Consider the following 26738-nt stretch of genomic DNA (forward strand, 5'->3'; position numbering starts at 1 on the left):
AATCAATATTATGGAATTACTGACTTAAAATGAGCTCCTATATTTGCTGAAAATTTACTTAAGTTAGTTTTGTCTTATTTCAAGCATACTGAGATATTTACACAAGAAACTAAACCAAAAATACTTGGTAAAACTTTGAGTTTTTGCAGTGGACGCCTTGGAAACATGTTTTATATATAGATAGATAGATAGATATGTATATATAGAGAGATATATTATATCCATATATATAAAAACTCTCCAGCACGAATTGTGACAAGGTGCTGAAAACAGCACAAGAAAAGAAAAGATCAACCAGCACAAGAAGGTTTTCCAGTTCAGAGTGTCTCATCGCAGGGCATACAGTGCTTGTTTCTTCATGGTGAGGCATGGGCCGGTTTCAGTTTCCACGTTTTCAACAGAAAGTGCTGGAGCCCCTCCCCCACATGTTGTCAGGTTGCTGAAAGAAGCCTAATTTAAAATAATAATTAAGAAGATGTGCTGTAATATTGTCACAATTGTAGTGGAAATAATTGTTATTTGTTTTTGTTTTAAATAAAATTAAATAGATCGAGCTCTGCTGTTTTATTGTAATACCGTGAAACTGCAATATTTTTGCTATCTTACCGGCGCATGCCTCTTCACAACAGACTCAAACTTCAAGCTAGTGTGGCTTAAAAATTTCCAAACCTACCACTGCAAGAAATCCTCACACCGACTACAAAACATTGTCATAAACCACAGCAGATTCTTTAAAAGGCGAGGTGAGAGGTGTCTGCGTCAAGGCCAGAGGAAAGTCCAACGACAAGATTTTATAAAAACATCAAATCTGAAAATATATCACTAAAACATTTCTTCTTTTTTTTTCCATTCAAATAAACTCCAGGACGAAAAAAAATCCTTCTGTATCATTAAAACTAAATCTCATAAAACAGCATGTACAGAAAGATAAATCATTTCTAATAACTTAAATACTTAAATTATTATGAAATACAATACTATTCCACTTGCAGCCAAAAGGATAAGAAAATAGATTTGCTCAAAGCCCACGCAAAACAACGAGGACTAATTTTACCAGAAGGTCCGTAGGCTCATCTGCACAACTCATCCATTTGTCCCCTCGGTTCTGCAGCGAGAAGCTTTGGCACAGAAAAAAACCCGACGCCGTTAGGATGAGGTGACACATCACGACGAGGTGCTAAAAACGACGGACAGTCATGCAGGCGTCGCTCCAGTCCTGGGGGAGATGAGGTCCGTGAAAAAGACGACGAGCGTCAGAACCGTGCTGCCAGAGCAAGAGATGATAAAACGAGAGGGATCAACTTCACCAAAATGTTGGAGAAGTGATCGGAAAAAAAGAATTACTTTTTAATCGGGTCCAGAACTGGTCCACGAGGTTACAGCTTCCAGGAAGTGACGGTGGTTCACCTGCTTCGCCTGTGCATTTCGTTTCACAGTGACGACTCCACCTCCTTGCGGACGGCTGCCTTCGCATCAGTCTGAGACACCTGGATGACAGTGGCCTGCTCCGGGGTCTCAATGACGACATCCACAGCTGGGGACGCTGCTGCTGCTTTGGGATCAACGCCACCCTTCTGTTTGTCTGCAGTCTCGCAGCACAGCTTGGGGGCGCACTGAGTCCGACAGGACAGCTCGCACAGAGAGTCCCGTGACTGGGAGCTGAAGGTGACGAACTCCGGCTGGATGGTGGTGGCGTGGATGCCCTCGTCGTGAAAGAAGTCCTTGATGCGTTTGGCCACCTCCATGTAGGACGTGGGGTCGCGGCACTTGATGTGCGCCGTGGCGATGATCCGGCTGCCGGCCAGCTGCCAGATGTGCAGGTCGTGGATAGCCAGCACGCCGTCCAGGCTCAGCAGCCGCTCGTTGAGCCGTCTGATGTTGACTTGCTTGGGCACGGTTTGGAGCAGGATGAGAGCCGACTCTTTGAGCAGCGGGTAGGTGGTGTAGAGCAGGATGCCCACCATGATGATACACAGCGTGGGGTCCAGGTACAGCACCCAGCAGGGACCCGCCTCCCCCTCTTTACCCGTCTGATTGATGGCCTGGAGGTCTGTGTCGCGGTTTTTGACGCAGGGGTTCACGCAGTTCTTGTCGGTGCACGGCTTCCACACGAACGTGAAAATGAGGGAGTTGACCACCACGATGACGGAACCCAACGCGTCGCCCAGGACGTGCAGGAAGACGCCGCGCATGTTGAGCTGCGCCGACGAGTCTTGGTCGTCGTCGAACTGGGTGTTGCCGTTCATCTGCACCTCCGGGTTGTCTTTACTGCTGACATCTGCAGATAAAAGATCCGGGAGGTGAGTTCATATCACTGCTGCATGACAGCCGAGTGCTCAAATGGACTTTGACACAAATGTACAACATTTAAATAGACACACGGACTGAGAAACTGGCTGCTTATCCTAATAAAGGTCTGCAATATTAACGGTTGGAAAAAGTTTCAATCATTTCCATTGTTAAAGTTTCAAGAAAAGCTTCAGCACTCAGGGTTGCCTGCTTGTAGATGTAGTCGTTTTCAATCCAAATGAAAATTCAAAATCTTCCTCTGATTTTTGTTAAACTAAAAAAAAAAAAACAGTCAAAGTGCATGTTTTATTTAACAAATAGGAAATACCTGCACACTCAAGATACGTTTGAGAAAAAACATCATTATAGCCGTAATAATAGATATTTTATATGAAAAAATTGTGTAACTGCTGTTTTAAATAAAATTAATTACATCATAACATACACTTTGTTGTACATTTCAATAATTTATACAGCAATACTAAAAATTATTGTGTTTTTATAACCTCATGGTGGCCCAAGCCTTCACAGAAAGTAACACAAAAAGTTAAACAACTTTTAAAAACAAGATTAATAACTAAGACATACAAGTGTTTTAACTTTTGCACATTTTTTGCATTTTCTTATTCTAAACACTGGTGGGTTTTTTCTGGAGGGTCTTGCAGCCCCACTGGCCATTTGCATTACTAGTGCTGAAAATACAGGACAAAAGCATACCAAGCAGTCTTGATGGATTAAGAGCAAGAATGAACTCCCAGCATGTTGTACCCTATATACAACACTCCACACATAATTCACATTAAGCATATTTTAATTAGTACCTGCAGGCAGCTAGGAGCACAAACAGGAGGGAGCGGCACCTGAGGGACGGCGGCGCCCCCCTTCCATCCCTGGGCACCGTCTGGTCATTCATCAACAGCTAATGGTGTGTCTGGGGCTGTCGACTCCACGGCTACACTGATGTATGACCCAGTAACGCAATCAGTGCACAGAGAAGGGGATATAGCGGCCATTTATTGAAACTGGCACGGCTGAACGGTATGGAGGGGAAAATGGTCTTCTGTATATGAGATTAACCCCTCAGTGAGCGAATAAATGAAGCGGTCTGAAGGACGTAGGAACCAACCGCGGATCTGCTGTTTTACTCCAAACATCCACTTACTGAATTGAAGAGCCTTTTGTGCCAGTTTGTAGTAACACAACACCACTACACGACTCTCAGCATCACATAAAGAACTCACTTAATGGGAAACTGTGCCAACACAACGTCGCTCAATTTAATCCCTTTCAAAAATTTCTCCTGAATGAGTCATATACTTTATTTCAGGGTTTCGAACAGTTGAAGAGAGTGAAATCTGAGGCTTTACTCGCTTAGTCAGTAATTGTGGCCGCAGCAATGACTCAATAAATGTGTGATAACAGGCACACATGCCTGAGCACAATTGGCTGTCAAGGAAACAGTAGATTAGTCACTGCTGCAATTGTCAGGACAATGCAAAGATGTGCTTTTAGATAACCTGGGCTGCTAGAAGTTGATTTTAAGCTCAATAGAGTCACAATATGAGAATGTTTATAACCAATCATGAAAGATTTCTGCATCAATCCCACCTGGGTGTGCATCACCCCATAGTCTTATACATTTTTGCTTATCTGTTTTTTCTAGATTTGAATGTTCAGGAATAGTCTTCCCAATACAAAACCAGCAGATTCAAAAGAAAGTTGAAGGTAATATTTTGTTAACTTTTTAAAGAATAATATCAAACTTAGGATGAAAACTGGCAAGTTTGTTGTTTTATCTGCTAGATTATATCTCTGTGGTTAGCTAGACCATGTAACTATGGACAACCTCTTTGTAAGTCTTAGGCTCCTGGTCAATTTGTACCCACAACTCAAAGAAATACATTACTACCTTCCATTTCTTGTCCGTGTACTCAGCCATCCGATGGTTACTTTTCTTGCAGGCTGAGTATTTTTGATGAATTGTGGAGATATATTATTACAGAAATGCTCAAATCTCATCAAAATGGGTACAAAATGTTCCCAAAGCTGGTAGTTATTGACCAAAGGTCTGTATGTGTGGCGAAACCTCTTCTTTCTGAATATAAAGTTAGAAAACTACAAAACAGAAGGAGTTTAATCTCCAAATCAGGAAAGCTCTGATTTATATTTTAAATAAGTCTGATCAGTTGACTTCTAATTTGTGGTGTGGTAAGATGCATTTAGATGCATCACATCTCAAGAGGTTTGACCCAAACTTTAAATACTCACCGGTTTTTGACCTGCCATCACCCGGACTGCTGTGACTCGCCACCAGATTGTTGGTCTCCTCCGCCGCTGACCCATCTCCAGTGTTCTGGAGCTTTTTGGTTTTCCCCTTTTTTCCCTTGTCCCCATGAGAGTTGCCCCCGTGGGAGTGTCCTCCCCCGGCGTGCCCGTGGAACAGTAAGAGCCCCAGCAGGTTGACAAGGAGCCCCGCGGCGCCGACCCAGACCACCACCATTGGGGTATCGATCTCTTGGGGTTCGGTGAAGCGCTCGATGGCTTCCAGGACGATGGTGAAGCACAGCGCCGTGAGAAAGATAGCGTTGACCAGAGCCCCCATCACCTCCGCTCGGATCCATCCGAATGTGTTTTTCTTGGTCGAGTGGGTTCTTTCGGCAAACCGCACCGCGACCAGAGCCACAACCAGCGCCAAAACGTCCGACAGCATGTGGAAGGAGTCCGAGAGCATCGAGAGAGAAGAGGTAATGCGGCTGACCACCACCTCGACGACGAAGAAGCCGAAAGTCAGTGCGAGCATACATAGCAACCGGACACGGTTGGGTCCGCAGGCCATTTTCGCTACCTAGTGATCCTCGTCGATTCAAGTTCACAGAGAGATAAGACTTCACGGTGTCCTCCGGGTGAAGCTACATCCAAAGAGCGGAAATCATGGGAATTACTGGCTTCTAGGAACCGTGTGAAAACCCGGCGGACGTCACCAGCATATCCCTGACTCCTCTGCCGACGAGCTCCGCTTTGCAGACGGTTGAAACTTTGCACCCGAGCCGGTAAACTTTCCACACGAACCACGGCACCGCGAGGACCCGCCTATAAGGGCTCCTATTGGACGATTAGTCAAAAGAAGGAACACGATTGGTCAGGTTTCAAAACTGATATTAGTAGGAAGTACAAATAAGTCGAACAACGGAGGTTGCTAGGAACGCTTCATCTTTACTGTAATCTCGCGATGCCATTCAAATTAAATATGTTCTACTATAAATTGTTAAATATTATGTATTATGATAAATCTACATTTTGTAATGAGATGCTTTTGACCACAATTACCTTAAATTCTCTATAGCAGAAAGTAGTGAGAATATTATTATGCTTATTATAAATATACGAGTGTCATATATATTAAAATGCCAAAATAACACTTTTCTTAAGTGCTATTCTATTATCATTGAAGTTTTTATATATGGAGGGTCAGGGGTGACAAAATTAGCTCCCTATATTTATATGCTAGTTAAGTTTATGCATCCATTTGACTGTTATGGCAATTTTATTTTGTAATAAATAAAAGGCAAGGCTTTATGCAACATTATTAATTTTACATTAAGAAATTCAGCAGTGAGATGCCTTTGGACACAAATCTATTTTGAATAAAAACTTACCTCCCGCAGTAAGGAAAAAGGCACTCATTAGTTTTATTACCAAACAATAGATGTAATAAATATGTACTCTTACCATACATTAGGGTTCCCAATGAGTCCTAAAAACTTATGGAGTTTTCCATATGAATTTATTTTGACATTATTGTCGCAATACCAAATGCTTCATTTGTCAAACAATTAGGGAATATAAAGGCCATCTAATAATCTAATCATTCTGCTCATGACTCAGAGTGTTGATAGCCATTTCCTTTTTAATCACACCCAACAATTAAGTATTGACTGTTGGATGCAAACTGTTTCTGCTCCATTGCCTGTGATTACATTTTTCACAGGAAACTGATGACCCCTTGTGGAAACCATCAAGTGTTGATTAAAGAGTGTCTCTTTAAATGATATGCAAATGGCTACTTACTAGAAAGCTGTTAAATACATTTGTCTGTTTGCAATGAACAATGACACGTTTCATTCCCAAAGGAATCAGTTTTTAATATTTACAAAATAATCCTTAAGGCTCACATAAATAAAGCAAAACTATACAAAGCACATTAAAAATTGCAATAGCTGCCTATCATTTTAAAAGCACTCACACAGAGTGTATAATAAAACTTTAAATACTATGCATATATATGAATTATTAAATTTAAATCCAGTGTTGAGAATTTCACATTCAAATTCTCTTGAATTGAACCGTATCTTTTTTTCTTTGTTCAACGGATGCCGAGGATCTGCCTGCTTTTGAACTGACAGATTTTCTCCACTTCACTCAGTTTTTGGGCGCGCAGATTAGCGGTTTGCAGCCGCCGCAGCATTAAATCCTGGTATGGACCACCAGGCTGCTGGTTCTCTTTGCTTTCACCTGCAAAGTGGACTTTCTTCTTGCCGGGAGACAGATCCTCCGGATCTAGAGCAAAACAGCAAAGAGGCAAGTGACCAACACAGAAAAATCAGATTCAATTTTTAATAACCAGGCCATTTGAGGTTGTAACTGATGAGCTAAAACCCTGATGCGAGGTAATTAAAACACCATTTTTGTATAAAAACTTTATTTACATGATATAGGTACATTCATCCAGTGATTAAAATTCAAAAATAATAAACCAGAGCTGTTTTCAGTTCAGGGCTTGGTTTCGTAAGTGGTAACATCTTTGCTGGATTCCCATACCTAAGTCTTTGCCATAAGCCAGGGTCTGGTCCTTCTGCTGCAGTCGACTGTAATTCTTCAGTAAACTCTCTGCTCTGAATCACAGACGAGACCAGAAGACAAAGTTTCAATTAGCTGGAAAGACTCCAAGCGTACCCGCAGTACGGGTAAAATACGTTAAAGTTTAGTGTTACCGTGCAAGCTTCTCAGTAGATAGTCGCTCACGTATGCACAGTTCCTGCTCCCTTTCTGCCATCAAAAACAAAACCATTTTAGTTTCCCAAAAATAATATGTTTATCTTGCACATATTTCTTCTAGACACATTGCTGTCAGCCAGGAACTGTGGAAGTGAAAGTAGGTCACGGTTTGATTGCAACACTTTTACAAAAGGCAGCATGAACAAACCTGTAGCCATCAACACAACGTGCCAGCTGTGTTTCACAGTGAAGCCAAAGTAAACCTCAACCTCATAGTTTAATACTGAGACTCTAAAACTTCCTGAACCAAAAACATTCAATAACTTAGAAACAAAATACGATGTTCTCCAGAATGCCGTCACTGAATGCTGGCATGCTGTAGCATTTTCTGCAAGTTCTTGCAGTTAATTGTTCAGGAACTCAGGACTGGTAGGTGAACAAACTGAAATGCTTCTAGATTTTTGCTGAAGAATTTTAATTGCTATGATTCTTTTTATTATTTTATATGGTGCTAAAAGTGATCAAGCATTCATCTCTTTCATGTACAAACTATTTAGCGGTTTCTCATGGAAATGGGTTCAGTTTTCTCTTAGTTTAAACTCCGCAAGTTGTGGGATTTGAGCTGCTGTTTCACTTCCAAAACAAATTATTTTCCATGTCCAGATTTTCTGGATTTAATTAATTTCTTTGGGTTTGCTTTTTCCGCAGGGTTACGACATATTTCCTTTCTAAATTCCACACAATCCCAGCAGAAAATCTTTGTAAATCTCTGCACATTTGATTATATAAAAAGTTGGAAAATGTTAGAACAGTTGTCTACATTTATTTTCTGTTTATTTCAGAAATCATCACATAATGCACAACTGAAGTTGGTTTCTGATACAAGTAATATTCAAAAGGATCATTTATGGCTTTGAATAAACTAGCCAGCAGTATATTAACACTTCCTGTCAAATCAGGACTAAATCCTAAACTATGCATTTTCTTAAACTAATCTGGTGGTCTTTAATGTTTTGTTTGGGATCTACACAAGGGCAGTTGTGGATTTCCAGGTTTACTTTGAAACTGATTTAAAGTTGTATTACTGCCACAAAAGCTATGAATCTGCCTGGGTATGATTAAATGTAATCTGTGGCTTCACAGTGACTTAAAAACAACATTATATTGGTTAAAGTGTTACCCTTAGGGCATTATATGGTAAATCAAACATAAAAGATGCTCACTGAGATTAGAATGTTTTAGAAAGCAAAACAAAAGACAGTATGCAAACAAACATCTTTCCAGATTCCATTTCTCTTTTCAAGATCTGAAAACCCCAAGAAAAAACTAAATTTCTCCAGACTGTAAGAACATCGTTCAATCTAGTTTGTCAAGGGCTACACTGAGATTTTCAGATTTTAAGCTGCCTTCCTAGCAAAACTCCGAAGGTTTCTGGATATATTTGCACGGCACTCCATAAGATATGGAATATTCTGTTTGTGCCTCCCCACTTACTCTCCAGCCTCTCCTCCCGGTTCTTCAGCGCCTGCTCTCTGTCCCGCAGCGCCTGCTCTCGGAGTTTGAGCTCCGCCACAGAGACAGCTATCGCTTCAGTCAGCTTCTGAGGGGCGCAGTCTGACCCCACAGACTTCCTGTGGGCCCGCGCCTGCACCTTTCTCTGCTCCTCGGCAACGCTGTCGCTCAACAAACTGCTCAGGAGGATGGACTCCACCGATGGCCTCAGGTAGTCCTGCCGACGAAGAGGACGACATCCGGCATCCTTACAGGTGCAAATGCAGGTTCAGTTTAGGAAAAACCAAGTTAATATTTCAAACCTTTAAGTTGAGCATTCTGCTGAGCAGGGTGTTGAGTTCTTCGGAGTACCGGAAGGGGATTCTCCTGAACTTCCCCTCTCTGATCTTCTCTGCCAACTCTTTCTGGTTGTACGCTGTGAAGGGAGGCCTGAACAGGAAAACAATCAGCTTGATGTGCTGTAGAACTGTTTGAGAAATCTGTTTCGCCAAACTGTGTGTAGAATAACTTACGATAATGCACAAAGTTCATATAGCAAACATCCCAGAGACCAGATATCTGACTTCTCATTGTACGACATCCCGTTTATTTGCTCCTGAAAGAAGCAGTAACTGAATTACAACATGACCGGTTTTGGTTTTAAAGATAAAGCTGATTTAAAACAAAAAAACATAAAATAAGAGAGGAACACTTTCAGATTTTGTTACTTTGCAACCAAAAACTGATGCATTTTACTGGGACTTATTCACTTGGATCTGCACATTAATTTGAAAAACAGATACATTTATGTAAAAAAAAAAAAAAAGTGACTATGGACTCTTAAAAGGTACCGTAAAAGTAACAATACATTTTAGGTACTAAGACTTAAGAAACTCTATCTGAATCTAAATAATCCGTCTCCAGAAAGATAACCACATCTAAGATGCAACTGATCACAACTCACTGGAGACATGTAGTATGGCGTCCCAACAAAAGTCTTTGCGAAGCTCGTGTCGTGGTTCAGAATCCTCGCCAGACCAAAGTCCCCGAGCTTGACGTTCTGCTTGATGTCGAGGAAGATGTTGGCTGGTTTCAGGTCCCGATGAAGAACCGTGGCCCTGCCGTCGCTGCGGCTGTGGCACTCCTTCAGGGCTAAGGTGAGCTGCGCCATGACCCGCAGGATGAACTGCTCCTCCAAATAACGCCTGGAGTGCAAACAAATTTGTAACTTTGTAAATGTATAAAAGAAGAGAAGAAAAGCAAACATCGCCACAGAAACGACCTTTCTTTGATGCACCGGCTGATGAGACTGGCCAGATCCCCGCCTTCGCAGTACTCCATGACGATGTACAGCGTGGTGTTGGTGCGGTCGATGATGCGGTCGTAGTACCGCACGATGTTGGGGTGCTTGAGCTCCCTGAGGAGATTGACCTCTGACACCAGCATCTGCTTCTCACTCTCTGCCATGGTGCCATAGTCCAGCTCCTTCCACACCAGGATCTGCACAACACAAAAACATTAATAACCCAGAAGGGTTGAGATGAAAATAAAAACAATTATAAATAAAATAACAGCCAGGAGACACAGGTGAAGAAGAAAAGTGGGAGATCAGCCTCTGAAGAGACTTGAGATAAAAAGACAGACAATGCTGAAAAGTAAGTAAATAAAACTTTATTTATGTAGCACCTTTTAAGACAGAAATCACAAATGCTTTAAACAAAATAAAAGACACAAAACAAATCCCACTATCAAACCGTAACAAGAATAGCTTCAAATAAATTAAAATAACAGCATAATTTAAGTAAATATTATACATATCATGAGGACTGACATAACTCAATATTTCAGATTATTTTAGCAGCAGTAGGAATAATAATTGACTGTTTTAAATAAAACTACTGGATCCCGTTACACATTGAATTTTTGTGTAAATCCTGCGACACCATGGTATTTTACTAAAGGTTACATCATGTGACATTTCTTTTTCTCCACTTTGTATTTTTCAAAGAGTTATTTTAAAACTTAATTAGCATAAGCATATGGATACCATTGTGGGTGACCAGACACTTTAAACCACTTATAATAAATATCAATACACAACATCTAAGCAAAATTTGAGATATTTTACACTTCGAATTACTCATAATCACCTTTTATCAATTTGAGGTTTTTTCACTTTAGCGTTCGTCAATAATTAAATCTAACCTATTGTCTTCGAAGCGTTGTGATTCTCTAGTTTTATTTTAAGCTCGTAAATGTATTTTTAACCCCCATTTAACGTATCATGAAGACGTTTTGTATTTCTTTATCACTGTTTTAGCTTACCAATTTCTCATATTGGTAGATTTCAGCTCTGAACAAGGGTCCATTAGGCAAATTAAATCCCTTTAAACATTTGTTGTTTCTATGAAAGGTCCAATTTTGTCTTAAAAGCCCTCAATGTAAACTCACACATGATATCTAGCTACTAATGTTTTAGTTGTGGGTTTCGTAGTTCTAAATGTGCGTATCTGTGACGCATACTGACCTTCCCGTCACTGTTTCTTCTTATTTTCTGGCATCGTCCATAAGAACCGGAGCCTATAGTGTACAACACTTCGTAGTCCTCCACGCGGGACGGCATTTTGGTTGTGTTTGCCGAAACTAACGTTATAAATTACCTGATTTAACGTTAGCGTCAAGGCTGGAATGGATTCTGCCGTGGCTTAACGTTTCTTTAAATCAACAACAACCAAATAAAAATGCCAACAAAAATCAACACAACAAAATGCCTTTGTTTTTTTGTCTTTAAATAAAACAAAATATTACGCTTCCCTTTTTTGTGGCTCCATCGGTCCTTTCTATGCGTGGATGGTGTCGGTCTCAAAACAAGAAACACTCTCAGTAAGTTTAAACTGGTGCCGAAATGCTAGCATTTTATTGGCTAAATCGCTACTCTTGGTCGGCTCTGATTGGTCGATGTGAAGCAACAATCATGTGGTTACTAAGCATTTAAGAACCGCGAGAGTAGCGCGGGTAGATGTTAATCCCATCTATTGTCCACACGGTGGCGCCAAAACACTCGGAAAAAGTCCGTCTAAGCCTCTGTGTTTTGATATTGTTCAGCAATTATCGAAATAAATAATATTCTACAAAATTGTATATTACGTTCCAATTTTATTACTGTTATTATTAGTAGTGGTTGTCGTAAAGTTGACTTTTTCTTCGTCTTCTTATTATTAAAAAGAAAAGATTGTCTGTCTTCAAATAAAGTGAAAAAATACATGTACATATAATTTAGGTCTAGTATATTTCTCATTGGAATTTAAGTTGTTCTTGTACTTGTGTAGATTTAAATAATATTGCTACTTTTAGACTGGGTAATGTACTTTTCACTAATTTATTTCAAAATATCTGTATATCCTAACAGTTCACCTATATCAGTATTACAGCTTACACCCAAAGAATTACCACCTGGGAAAAATAAAATGCAGTGACCTCTCACTCTGCACCCACAGTATGTTACTGATACTGCTAACTGCTGTGCTTCTCTTCTTTTTACAGCAACTCAATACAGACACTGAAATATTGGCTGAATAAATGTTATTTAATCCCCAACGATGCAACTATAAAACTCATCTGACCAAAGATCATCATTTCAAAAGTCCTGGTATTTGTCTTTGGTCTAGCCAGAACACCAGAAATGCATGTTTGCCCGTGATCGTTTTATATTTTTTTATGCATCCGTCCCTCAGTTTTCAAAATGACAAGCTCTCCACTAAATGTGGTTTCTTATTTTCATTCACAGATAAATCACACTTTACACCTGTAGCTCTAAACACCCTCTGCTCTTATTTGTGATTATCAGACACAAAAGAAGGGCAAAGCATCATCAATTTATCAGATGAGTTGGTTAAATCCTCCAGGTGAGAGATGATTTCTCTAAATGTGCGACACCTCCCTGGGATAAATGGAGTCTCTGGGATTTCTGCTTGCTGACAGTCCTCTCAGTGGGGCGGCCTCGGTAACAGCTCAGATTATCCCTTCAGTCCTCTCTGCCTTGCTAGCCACCACACACTGATTGAGCACCAGATCCGGTCTGTTTGTCTGCCTTTGCAAAGGTCAGTCCTCCAAAGAGCTGGAAGAGCTTGGACATCGGCCAGGAACAGTTGTAGGAGGGGGAGAGAGTGGAAAACTGACAGCTACAAAACAACAGAGATAGTCGAGGGCCCCTGGCGGCTCTGACGTCAGCTGCCCTCATGAAAGGGCATGAGTGGAAGCGTGGAGGCAGGGAGGACGGACAGCTCCAACCCACAGTAACCTCCTCACCTCTCTTGAGGTGACAGCAAGGTTGTAATCAGGGTTATGTGAGGATTTCACTTCCTGTGTGATCCTTGATTCCCCCCCAGCCTTCCGCAAATTAAACAAAATCGGCGTCAAATGTTTGTGCAGTAGAAATGTTCATTTCTCATTTTGTTTTAGAATTTTAAAAATATTAATAAATATTTCCAGAGGTCACCAAAGGTCAACCAGCTGCCCCACATTTACAAAATCAAACAAAATGTGGTGTCAATCAACTCTGCTGCCTTTGTGGTGTTTTGTGCTGCTGTATTTTTAAGATTAAAAAATGTACCATTTCCAGAAGTCACCAGCAATCAACCTCTATCCCCCTTAAAACAAAATCAAGTAAAATTGATATCAATGAATTGTATTATTGTTTGTGTTGGTTTCTGCAGTTAAAATGTTTGTAGTACAATTGAGTGATACAAAATTTGCTACAATAGTTCATTCTGAAAAGAGCTCAAAATACACTGACTAAAATCTCATTATCCAAGAATGATTTTGTGCTAAAACCTCTAATGAGCAAGTTTTGCATAATCCATAAACCTATCCTAACCTGTTCAAGAAAGAATAATAGGTCACCTTTAAAGTATGCAGTCAAGATAACAAATAAGCGACTGCAGTAGGAGTCTGTAAATATACGTGAGCGGCTCAGAGGCCTCTGATTGCTTCAAGAAAGTAGTGAGCAAAGTCTGGGAAAACTTTTAGACCAGAGTTTTTTCTCTTAATTAGCAACAAAAATTAATAATTGTTGTACTCGTAAATGTATGAAGTTAAAGAATGAACTCTGCCAGTTTTGGGATAGGGCTGTAGAACGATAACATGTGCGAAAAGTGAAGCTCTGAATACTTCTGACATACCCAGGATTATTACATCCTGTAACATGAGTGAAAGTCACATTAAATTGGTCAATGCTGTAAAAATTATACTTTTAATTGTAAACCAGAAATATGTGCGTGTGAGACACGTTCATGGATTTACAAGAGAGGGTGACTCCTTAATGCCTGCGGCTGCTGCAGTGACATTCAGGCTGGCCCTGGTTTTTTCCACAGCTGGATGTTTTACTGCTCGCTGACTCAGGGAGCGTTGTCCTCTCTGAAGCGTTCATGATGGCCGAGGCATTAAAGCGTGACATTGAGGACCTCAGGGAGCAGCTCCCATGAAATAGTTCAGCGCAGGTGTCCGGGCATCAAAGCAGGTGTGTCTGCAGCGGACATTAAAGCTAGTCTTGAAATTTATTTGTCTGTGCCATGTGGGTGACCTTCGTCATCCATGTGTGGAGAGCTTCTGCTCCTCCTTTACTTCCTCCTCCATAAGCAGACCATGTGGAAGAGGAGCTGCCCTGCCTTGCCTCCTGACTGTTTTGGTAAACCTTGGTGCATATTTAATCCTGTTTTCCAGCTCACTTCCTGCTGTTCAGCCTCAGTTCTCATTTTCTGCCCAAAGCGTTTGGCTTTTCTTCAGGCCTGACCTTCTCCTGTCACTCAAATTGATTCAAGCTTCAAATGATCTACTTCTTAAACTGCCAACTAAGGGTTTTAAGAAGTCAGATACTGAACAAATGAGTTAATATGATGCAAAATGAAAACACCTTTTAATTAATATCATGTAGTAATAGTAATTAATAGTTCAACTAATGCACTGAGTGCAAGCAGACATCCTGCCAAGTCCCTGCTTGAGGTAACGCCTGAAATAGGAGCTATGTAACGAAACCCAGATACTAAACAGCTTAAACAGACAGGATGGTTAAATAACAGGAACACGACTGAGCAAGAACAAGCTTTGTTTATGCTGAGATCAGTCGAAACCAGTTCTCTGAAAACTTCATGCCGCACAATACATGAAAGGACACCATAGGAGTCGACAAATTAAAATCCTGGATTCTTCTCGCAGCTTTACACCCAATACTTTGGGGCCTCAACATTTGTACAAATCAATGAATTTTCTGCACTTTGTTGAAGCTCAAGTATCGTTTGGAAAAAAGGTCTTCTTTAAAGGGATTGTCAAAAGTAAAATGATCCACGTTAAGGAGCAATGACCTTAAATATAATTGAAACTTTCAAACCAAAGACATTAACTCTTGCTTACGTTCATGGATTGCAAGAAGATCTCATTCTAAGGATCATTGTGCACATTGATAAGCAAAATAAATATTTTATAGGTCTAACACACAAGTGGCAAATGGTAAAAAGGTTCCAGAGTGGTGGTTTTAATTTTTTTCATATCTGCAAATGGATGATGATGCTAATTTTGCCTATTCGCTTTCCCAGCTATATTTTGTGGCAATTTAGCAAATGTAATGTACATATTGTTACTTAGAACAAATGATAAAAACATCTGTTTGATTAAAAGATAAACTTTCATCAGAAGGTTTTACTCTTTAAACAGACAGTTTGTGTTGACATTGGATGGTAATGCTAAGCTTGGTTATTAGCTTTTGTAGTTGGCATTTGTGGAAGCATTATATTTATGAATTTACTGGAATTTACTTAAATTAATTACAATATAGAAACATCTGTTTGATTAGGAGGTTACCTTTAATCAGAACATGATTGATTTACTCTTTAAACTGACAATTTTTATTCACATTTGGACACTAATGCTACGATTAGCTTTGGCAGCTAGCATTTGTAGCAGTAGTGCATATAAAGAATCATTTACTTTGTTGCTTCTTTATAACAAAAAATAAATGGATAAAAAACACCCTTAATAAACAGGTAATGTTTCATTCGAACATGCATTTTTATGCTAGTACCGTTTACCCATTACCTTTGGAGGCTAGCAATCATGAAATTATATTTTTTTGTACACTTACCAGAGAATTTTGTAGATTTATTTAGCAATTTTCTAGATACTTGAAATAAGGGATTATAAAAAGCACAAAAACTGAATACCATTAGCTTTTAACTGGAATAACTGGTACAGTACATACTTATTTGTGGGGGGGAAAAAAAAACTTATTAGATATTGAAAAAGCACAAGAGCAAAGTAAAATTTTTCCAAATTATTCTTAGAATTTCTGCTTGTACATGGTCATCAAGGAAAAGGAAAAAGCTTATGGCACCATCAGAATAAGAATATTATAGACTAAAATAATAAAAGAGATGCACACTGTTAGGATCTTTACGATGTTTTATTCCAGCACAAGTTGTTTGTGTTGTAAAATGGCTGTGCAGCTAGGAATTAAGAGGAGAAGTACAAAATGGAAAATCAGAGACAATTCTAGCATTATACGTTTTAATCCCTATTGTGTTCATTTCCTAAAACCACATCTTTAAAACATTTCCCCTGCCTTCTTTGGAAACATAGTGAAAACATTGAAATTAAAATAAAAAATAAAAGCAGTAAGATTATGCTTTATTTCAAGTCACTCTCACAATGGAGGGGAGTCTGAGGGGGACAGTGGATGAAACACATTTACAGTCTGATTCAAAATGTTTTCACCTACCTAATCAGGTAGCCCTTTTTTGTTTTTCACACAGTTTTTACCAACAGTGGCACAGCAGGAAGGCAGCAACTAAAATGCACCTTTCGTTTTGCATTAGTTTGATATTGATAACCTCTGCTCCTCCACGAAAGTTACAAATACCCTTTAAAACCACGACACGGGCACATTCGAGAGAGCTTCAATCGTTCGTGACGGTTGCTCCTTCCTCACTCAGTTTTACTTCGTCACCTCAATAATTTTCAGAAACGTACACCAAACCCAAAAGGTGTCGAGAGGAAACAGCATTATTTGAGATTGTATTCAACCGGCACGTCCGGTAAGGCTTGAGATCTCTTCTTCTAAATATTCATTATTTCAACAGTTTGCAACTGGACCCCTGTGTGTCACTGCACACATGGAGGTACAGCAGCTATAACCTTATAAGCACATTTCCAAAAATACAAAATAAAAATGAAAACACAGGGTAATACTGTAAAGTTAAGGTAAAATCCTTTCTTTTTTTCCTTAAACATTCATATTTCAAAATAATATTTTTTTAAATGATCATGGACCACCAATGAGAGACACTGCAGTCATTTCTAACATTTTCTCAACTTTGTTATGTACAAGATTTAAACATAGCATGACATGGAGAAACGAAAACTGTTCACATAGTCTAAAAAAAAAATAATAATAATAAAATAAAAACACTTGAAATAAAAATTTGACCACTGGAGGTGAAACGGTTCTCGAAATGTGACGTCACAGAGCAACACGACATGAGTCTTATATATAAAAATGAGGGGTAAAGACGATCACACACACTCATTTAGGCAGGTTATGCTGTAAATTTACAGTTATGACACCTATAACTCTGTATGCCAAAATCTCTATTGTAGAATGCTAAACATTAGGGTAGCTTTCTATAAAATCAAGAAACAAAATGCACTTTCTCACCGCCAACAATAAGTCTTATATGGCTTAAATATCTGTTTTCTCCATTCAGCTTTGCTGAAATTACTGTCAGGACAGAAGTTTAATATCCTCCAGCAACATGAAAGTATTTTTGTGTGTGAGTTGCAGCGTAGACGGGTAAACAGAGGAACCCACAAGGTCCAGTGCTGTCGATTTTCTTTTATCCGTTTCAGATTTATTTTATTTTGTTTTTTTAAATCACAACTAAATGCTTCAGATCAACTATTAGTATCAGACAGATAACCTGAATAAATATAAAAAGCAGATTTCAGACAATGATTTTATTTAAGAGAGAGTTATCCAAACGAACATGGACCTCGGTTAGAAAGAACACTGCAAAAATACAAAATTTTACCAAGTATTTTTCATCTAGTTTCTAGTGCAAATGCCTTAGCATACTTTAAGTAGGACAAAATTAACAGCAAGATACAGCAGCTCGTTTTAAGTCAACAATTCCTTAATATTGATTTAAAAAGGTAAACATTTTTTCATTTGTATGTGAAACTAGGATTTTATTCATATTGAAGAATTATTGACCGAAACATCACTTGTAAGTTAGTTTTGTTTTATTTCAAGTTGTCTATTTGCAGTAGAAACCTGGCAAAAAATAGTTGGTAAGATTTTGCGTTTTTGGGAGGTAACTGATTCCCTTTTAAGAATTAATAAACAGTGATTGATTGCATTGTTTTGGTTGAAGAATAAAATTTTGACCACTGGAGGTGAAACTTGAAGTCGGCTGGATAATCTCAAAGAAAAGTCACAGATTTCTATCAACCCAAAAAGGTTTACAGTGTTTGTTTCATTTCTGGTACTCCAAACTACAGTGAAAGTTAATATTCACAAATGCAGAACCTCCCCAGAAATATTAAAATTACTCCAAAAAAGCATCAACGACTCATGAAGGAGGTCAGCGAACATCTAAAGCACGGCTGGCCTCCCTTGCCTCAGTAAAGGTTCATAGTCCGTACTCAACAATAATAAAGAGCCCGGGCAAAATGTGTCATGCTTCGCACCACAAAGACCATAAAGGTCTGTTACAAACTGCCAAAGGAAATCTTGAACTTCCCCAAGAATTTTGGGAAACTATTATTCTGTGAACCTGAGACAAAAGAAATCTACCTTTGGGAAGGTGTGCGTCTTCTTACACATGATTCAAACCTGGTAGCATTTTGGAAAACAAGCTGTCAAATATGACTTTACATAATTAACTTGAACAGCAAATTTTGGTCTGCAGCAGAAAATCCTAAAGGAGGATTTTCTTCTGTTCATTCATCACCTCATCTCAAGCACACTTGAGATAAACCCACCTCCGAATGGCTCCAAAAAATGTGTGGCCTAGTCAAAGCCTGGACTAAAACATGATGATGTGTTATGATCTCAAATATGCAACGCATGCTGGAAAACTATCCGACGTGGCTGAGATGAAAAATAAAAAAATCTCCAAATGAATGTGGACCAAAACATGGTTGATATTGAGTTTCATATTAATAAATTAAATAATCAGTTGAAATTAGGTTTTTTTTGTTTGTACTGGGGTTATCTATGTCTGATACCAAGTTTTTTGATGATCTGAAACATAAGCGATAAAAATGCAAATAAAAATCTGAAAAGAAAAAAACGCCTAAAAGGGGTAAAATACTTTTCACAGCACTGTACATTTTAGATGACCAGTCTGCTCATCTTTTCCTACTTTTTCCATTGTTAAATTTTCAGCTTTCTGTTTTTTTTAAATAAATGTTTTGGTAAGTCCCATCTTCTTTCATCTAGCGACGAATCACAGCTACTATCCCTTTAGATTTTGAGCAGAAGTAGAAACATAATCCCACTTTTTCAGCAAGCTCTGCCACATAATTAGACACATGGACAGGAACAGTCCTGATGATTTAAAAACAACATCCCCTCGCCCCCAAATAAAGACAACAAATACAATGGCGGTCGTTGTGAAGATATGCGGGTTAAAAGGAAGAAATTAAAAATAAATTAAACGATTGACAGCTACCATTTCGAAGTCTTTCCTGGGGCGGGGAGCAGTTAGGGCAGTATGGATCCATAGTGCAATGAAGGCTGCGTCGCCTCAACATTTAAACAGCCACCTGCCCTGCAACGTGTAGCCAGCTGAATCATCGGCGGGCTCAAAGAGAGGTCCAGGGGGGGCTTCGGCGACTCTTGCGAGGAAGAAGAGTGAGGGCGTTTAGCTTCTAGTCGAACGGACATGTCCAGACGTACTGCATACTCTGAAAAACTACAACGGCTGAAGCCTCGGAGAGGGGGGAGCGAGTCCGGTCCTGAGCCTCGTTTCATCGCCTTCCACTAAAAGTCATGTAAGTGTCCACATGTATGAGAACGTGTAAACATTAAAATGTGAACGGTGAGGGGAAGCGAATGTGTGGCGTTGGGTCTGTGTGCGAGTTACCTATCTGTGTGACTGTTGTCGTATTTTATGGACTTTTGAAATCTGTGTTCATGATTTAGTTTTTCCTTGATTCCTGTCAGGTCTCTCCAATGCTGCAGATGTACATTCATCCATCGTAGAAGAAGGGAGGCAAAGGGAGGGGAAGGGGTTAAAGTGTGACGTTGGGTCACACACACACATGGCGACTGATCCTGAGGCTTTTCCAGTGGTCCGATAAAGACTCCCGGCTCGTCCGCGCGCTCAAAATAAACAGCAGTAGAGGTACTGGAGGACATTGTACCAGATGTAGCCAGAGGCGAAAGCAAACGACTGGACCATGCACAGCCACACGGGGTCGAGGGTCATCTGCCGGGAAGCCGCCTCCTTCTGGCCATCTGGAGGAGGGAATGATCCTGGAGGGAGAGGGAGAAATCATTTTACTCTGAAATTAAATTTTTATGCTTTATATTAATCTCATCGAGGTGATACACTACAAAAACAAAGTCTAACCAAGTATGTGAAAATTTCTAGTGGAAATATCCTAGTACACTTGAAATAAGACAAAATTTATTTACAACTAACTTTTCAGAAAGAAATAGAAGCTTGTTTTAAGCCAATAATTCCTTAATATTGATGAAAAAATATTTGTTATTAGTATAATAATAAATTTGCTAGTAAAACAAGACATTTTTTCCACATTATAAGTAAGATTAATAAGGCTTATTATTAATACAACGCATTATAAGTTGGGTGAAATGTCTTGCTCCACTGGCAGATTATTTCACTTATAACAAGTATTTTCTCATCAATATTAAGGAATTATTGACTCAAAACAATCTCCAATTTCTTGCAAAAAATATTTGCACATTCATGTTTTTGGGTTTTTTTTTTTTCCATACACAAGTAAAAAAAAAAACAAAAAAAACCCACATTGCTCAAAACAAACAAAAAAAGTGAAAGGACAAACTAAGACAGAAATAGATAAATATTTAACTTCCTGTCAATGCCAAGAACACAAAGTGTAGATGGAAGCATAAGCGTATTATCTTATTATACCTTCACTTTTTGATATTCATATCAAAATCAAAACAGTTGAGTGTGTCGACAAACTCTTACTCATATTTAAACCTTATAGCATTTGATTAGCAGGTGATTTTGATACTTTTTTAATTTAAAGAGTGAAAACACAGTTTTTAACTCCTCACAACAATTATCTGAATCCCTCTAATTGAAGTACAATTATTTTTAATATTTGTCCTGACCTTCAGTTTTTTGTTGTTGTTTTTTTTTTACCCCTCCAGGGGGTCTTTTGTGGGCTCTAGTGTCCCTTATATGACAGTAGGCTGACAGGAAACGGGGAAGGAGAGGGGGGAAGACATGCGGCAAATGTCGTCGGGTCCGGGAGTCGAACCCGCGATGGCCGCGTCGAGGACTCGAGGCCTCCAAATACGGGTCGCGCTAACCGCTACGCCACCACGGCACGCCCTGACCTTCAGTTTTTTAAGCAATATTTTGACTTGTAAGTTACTAAGATATTTAAACTAGAAATTAGACCAAAAATACAAAAGATTTTGAGTTTTTGCAGTGTAGTTTTTGGTAAAGCTTGACCAGCAGTGACTGGTTAACTAACTTTGCATTTGAATAATGATAAATTTTAGCTGAACAAACTTACCTGTGTTGTAGAAGTGAGCCAACAACTCTTCTTTCTCCACAAACCTCTGATACAGCCAGTCAGTCAGGGCCTCTGCCTCCATAGGAACCTCTTTTATTGGGTACATCCTGAAGCAGAACAGGGAGATGGAAAAGACATTTAAAAAAGTATTTCTGTGTAAGTTGGAGTCCCAGACCTGCAGAGGAAAAGATGAAGGCATTTTTCATATAACAGAAGCTAGGGCTGAAAATTAAAATCGCAGATATTTTTCATATGAGATACAATTTATTTTTTCCTCACTTTCTTTTCTAAAAAAAATTACAAATGATAGAAAATATTTTCAAAACCCGACTATTAGGGTTACGCTACGAGAATTTTTGTTTATTGACAAGAATATTTTCATATTATTAGCAGAATAAAGACACAGTCTTACCATTTAGTTTCTTAACATTTATTGTATTTTTTTTTTAAATACAATTTTTAAAAAGCTTCATTAGCATTACGATATAATGCAAGCAACTTAGTCCATGGCTTCTTCTCTGATTTTGCACAACTGTTTCAAAGTCCTGCTATTGATGATAATTTTATGGTGATATGTTAAAAGATTAAGTATTTCAATTAAGTGTTATCTGTAAAACTTATACCAAAGCATAACTTCACAAAATGCTCAACATTCCTCATTTTACTCATCACTCTGAACCACGGAAAACCAAGAAATGCATTGTTGGTGAAAAAAAAAAGATTTTTCCATAAAATGAAAGCTTAGAAAATAAAAATAAAAAAATAAAATAATTAAATTGATAAAAATCAATTTATCGCCTAGACCTAGCTGCATGAATCCGAGTGTAAACAATGGACCTAAAACACAAAACAGAACTTTTTGCAGCAATTAATGTTCGGAGGCAAACATTTATAAATTTGATTCTGACTCAGCCTCATTTTTAACGCACATTTATAAAAATTACTTTGAAAAATAACTTTTATTTAAATAAAAATGTCACATTTACCCAGTCCTCACTATCAGGTAATTTTACACCATTAGAAAACAGAGTTCAATAGGTTGTCCTTCAAATTACCCACTAAAATCTGGTGTATTTAACCCAAACTTGGCTGCACTCAGAGTCCTAAAACAAGCAGGAACATAAAAAACTCACCAGTTCTGTAAAAAAAAAAAACATTCAGAAACTATTCAAGCCTAAAACTCAAACAATGCATGCTAAAACTGCTCCCTAACAGAGTGTTCCACCTCATGCTGGTGTCCGTTACAGCTGTCTGTGTTTGCTGATTTTCTTTTTTCCCTTTTTGTGGATTCATTAGCTGGTAGCCTCAGTGGAGCACCACAGAGAGGCAGAAGTGCTGAGGGGAGCCCCCGACAGCAGACAGACTCATGGAGCTCCGCTAAATGACTCACAAGGGAGTGGGAGGACCGAGTCAGAAAAAAAAAAAACATCTAACTGCTAAAGTTCAGTCAGTTCAGCCATCAAGAAAGTGAGAAGTCAGTCGCAATTCAGCGAGAAGTTGCACTTTAAAAAGCCTCAGCGATTCAGCTTCATATGTGGAGGCTGGAAAGTTCTCAGCATTTCCTAAATGCAGACGGGAACGGTGAAGAGGAGCCAAGAGCGGGGACAAGTAGAGGTACGAACACACCATTACCAGCAGTTACGCTCTGCGATAAACATTTGGTCGACGGAAAATAAAATATATTTTAACAGCTCATAACTAAAATGTCTGTTTATTTTCCGTCCGGGGGAAAAATGGTTAAAAACTACTGAATGTTGAGCCTCTTTACAGGTGAGAAATTTAGGGATTTTGTGTAAATAAAGCAGAAATTTTGCAGAAGCTCTCATTAACTAAATGGATTCATTACACTATAAAAAAAAAATCACAAAAAAATCTTTGTAATCTTTGAAATAAAAGTCCAGAATGCAGAATAAAATAATAATAATGTTTGCAAATAAAATATCCAGGAAAAAAGCAGTGAATGTGTTTATTTCCGCTTTTTAATATGATTTTCTTCACTCTTTTATGATTCAACCAGCTTTATTGAGCTTATTAAAACCTGAGTAATAAGTTGTAAGTACTGCCCCTTTAGTTTTAATTTTGCAATTATTCCTCAGTTTGATAAGTGATCAAAAGAAAGTAAATTTAGAAATCTCTAATCACAATAATGTCACAATTCTGGGGCAAAAAACATTGAACTATATATTGAAAATACTGTTTGGTTTTCAACGATTAATACAAAATTACTACAACTTATTTTATTCATCTAGGAAAACAAACATTCAAAGATATTTTTTTCCTTCCACAGAATGTTTTCCAAAAAAACTACATATCAGTTATCAATAATATGAAATAACATTATTATTGATCCCGGGAAAACAAGAGATGCTAAATGGAAAAGGTGACTTTCAGGCGCAGTCATGGAGCTGCTGTCGGTGAAATCTCGTCTCCTGCCAGTAGGGGTCTCTACTGGGCTGCATTTGCACACCAGGCAGCTTCTGGTCACCTTCAAACAGAGGTTACAATCTCCTCCCTCAGATAAGCACTTCTTCCTCTGCACTCAACATTTCCTGTCCACATAATGCCCACCATGAAGGTAAAGGGAACCAGTTTGGACTTTTGTATGATCATGGGATTTAGAATCAGGTTTGTTTTAAACATGACAGACAAGAGTTTCATGGTGTGCTGTCACAAACAGTAACTAGGACATGAAATACTGATTAATAATTGTTTAAAAGTGTTCATGTCTAATTCTTTAATAATGCTGTAATTTTAATCAGTAGTTCATAGGCCTGTCACAATAATCAATAAGTCAATTAATCGCATGATCAATTAAAACAAACTCAATTATCTCCATTGGCATGATTTATCATTTATCTCTTTTTTTCTCTCTTTCTACCAAAAACTGGATGATAAAAGTCTTCAGTTTGGTGCTTTGGTCTCAATTAGCCCTTTTTTTGAAGGACAATTTTGTTTACAAAAACTAATTTTATTACTTAAAAATGTTCTCAAAACAACATTATCGTGTATATTTATCGTCCAGCAAAATTTGTTATCGTGATAGGATTAGTAGTGCATGTTCTTCACTTAAACTCTGTTTTGTGCTGCGTTTCTTAGAGAGTAAAAGCATACAAAGCAAATATCATTTCCAATCAGTAGAGAGCTGATTAATTAATGAACCTATAAAATAAATTACTCTTATAATCATTGTTTCTTGCACATTTAAGTCACACTAATGTATTAAGCATTATTGCTTTTATGTAGTATTGACTAAGCAGGTGTATCTCGGGGATCTCTGTACAGTAGTTAGTTTTTTAACGGACAAAAGCACTTACTACACAGCAGCAACCTACAAGGTGGCAAGTTTGAACAAGATCTCAACTATGTAGAGCAAATTCCCAGAATGTGTGAAATGCCAGAAACATTCAGGAAGAAATCTTACCCAATTCTGAGAACGACTTTTTCTTTTTTTTTGACGAAATGATTTCAGAACAACAAGAACAAACCTTGGTGTTGTCAAACTTGATAGTTTGATTAGAGGTAAAGGAAAGTCGTTTCTCAAAGCTATCAGGTGTCGTTCAGGTCAATCATGTTCCAGAGGAACCACTCACACAGATTGCTTGTCAAAATACTTGGAAAAGAGGAAAAATGCATTCACTCAATACACTTTGACCTATGAAGCACAAACACCTATTACTTTCTTGACAATAAATTAAATCGACACATAAATCCATATTACTTCTTGTAAAGAACCAAACCCGAAGGAGTTAACCAAGTTCTTTCATTACATCAACGTAGTAAAATGAACGAGTGAATATGATTAATTATCCAATGCAAAACGGGTAAACCTAGAAAGAGCCTCACACCTTCCTAGAGGCTCCGAGCTCGGAAACGTAAGCCGATAGCAAGGGGAGAAACAAAAGCCGGCCCTGGCCAGTTATTAGTCGCGTTGGAGCATTTATGGGCTTGGGTAGCAGGTGGCTGCCGAAGCGCTTTCCTGCAGCTGAAATATTTATGCAGAAATCAGATTCGTCTGCTGCTCAGAGCAGCTGCACAAGCTGTTTTAGCAGCTGAGGTTTGAAGGAGAGCCCCCACCGATTCGGGTCCAAAAGAAACAGCAACGCACTTTCATAGAGAGAGGGCAAGCGCTAATCTGCCGCTTTGACTGGATCATCAGCCAGCTTTGTTTTGAGAAGAGCCACTGTGGCCACATCTGCAGAAACGCCAGCGGATGACCACTTATGATGAAAATTAGCAGGCGAGGGGAAAGTTGAAGGGCTTCAGAAAACACCTGATCTCTAAATATATCCTCCACTAGTCATTTGTTTAGGCAGCCGCTTATTTTCTAAGCGGTTTCTTCCAGTAAACCCAAGGTGAGGAATGTTATCAACCTCAGTCTTCTTTGGCAAATATTGTAATTAAAGAACCACCAGTAAATTTAAAAGCTCTTTCGTTACCTTGCAAAAGGAGTCATACACTTTAAACCTTTCCACATTGTTTATGTTACAACAACAAACTTCAATGCAACTTAACGGGATTCTTATGTAGACCAATGCAAAGTGGTGCAAACAATCATTAAACGGAAGAAAAATGAGGTGCAACTTCCCAAAGATTTATAATGTTCTGAAAAGTGTGGCATGCATACGTATGCAATAGGAGGGAGACTTTAACGAGTTCATTTTGATTAATTAACATTGATTTTGACGTGTCAGTTTTGAAAAATTAATTACATAGGTGATGCGTTAAAATTGTTTACGTAATTAATGATTTTTTTTTAAAATGCACACTAAAGTCCTGAGCCAGAAACTTTGTCATGTTTCTGGCGCTTGTAAATCTGATGCACAAGCAGCATCCAAAAATAAAATGACGGATGAAAAAAGAAACGCTTTGTTTGGTTCACTGGGGGTTAATTTTTGTTTCAAAAAACGATCTGATGGGCTGCTTGAAAAGACTATTGTTGTGTACAAATTGTGCTAAAAAGAGTTAGCCTATCAGCATTAAAGAAAGTTCCAAGAATGATCAGCGGGTCCTGAAACATTTGAAAACTGACTGGGTATAACAGCGCTTTGCACCAATTTGACGGTTGAATTACCTTAATAACAGATTTCAAGTCAAAAAATTTTATTTTTGACTTGGAAAAATATTCAAGCTTTTAAAAAAACCTGACCTACCAATTACAGTTTTGGCCAATTGAGATT

General features: G+C 38.6%; 3 protein-coding genes across 3 annotated transcripts in view; all 3 read right to left on the reverse strand.

The window, feature by feature from the left end:
- Positions 1–518: 518 nt before the first annotated feature.
- On the reverse strand, positions 519–5337 carry slc30a1a (solute carrier family 30 member 1a). Its single transcript, XM_032585679.1, has 2 exons — positions 4558–5337; positions 519–2278 (listed from the first exon to the last, which is right to left on the reverse strand). The coding sequence occupies exons 1-2, from the start codon at positions 5123–5125 to the stop codon at positions 1431–1433; spliced, it is 1416 nt and encodes a 471-aa protein (XP_032441570.1). The 5' UTR covers positions 5126–5337; the 3' UTR covers positions 519–1430.
- Positions 5338–6405: 1068 nt separating this feature from the next.
- On the reverse strand, positions 6406–11667 carry nek2 (NIMA-related kinase 2). The gene is made up of 9 exons (XM_032585680.1): positions 11303–11667; positions 10058–10275; positions 9740–9980; positions 9309–9391; positions 9099–9225; positions 8779–9013; positions 7281–7335; positions 7108–7181; positions 6406–6846 (listed from the first exon to the last, which is right to left on the reverse strand). Exons 1-9 carry the CDS (start codon positions 11396–11398, stop codon positions 6653–6655), a joined length of 1323 nt encoding a protein of 440 aa, XP_032441571.1. The 5' UTR covers positions 11399–11667; the 3' UTR covers positions 6406–6652.
- A 4542-nt stretch (positions 11668–16209) lies between these two features.
- lpgat1 (lysophosphatidylglycerol acyltransferase 1) overlaps positions 16210–26738 on the reverse strand; it is a 55157-nt gene continuing 44628 nt past the window's right edge. The window contains exons 7-8 of the mRNA XM_032585348.1: positions 21562–21668; positions 16210–20302 (exon numbers count right to left, since the gene is read on the reverse strand). Of these exons, the coding sequence (XP_032441239.1) occupies positions 20151–20302; positions 21562–21668 (259 nt within the window). The 3' untranslated portion in view covers positions 16210–20150. The remainder of the gene's footprint in view (positions 20303–21561; positions 21669–26738) is intronic.

This window comes from Xiphophorus hellerii, chromosome 15 (assembly GCF_003331165.1).
Source record: "Xiphophorus hellerii strain 12219 chromosome 15, Xiphophorus_hellerii-4.1, whole genome shotgun sequence".
NCBI lineage: Eukaryota > Metazoa > Chordata > Actinopteri > Cyprinodontiformes > Poeciliidae > Xiphophorus > Xiphophorus hellerii.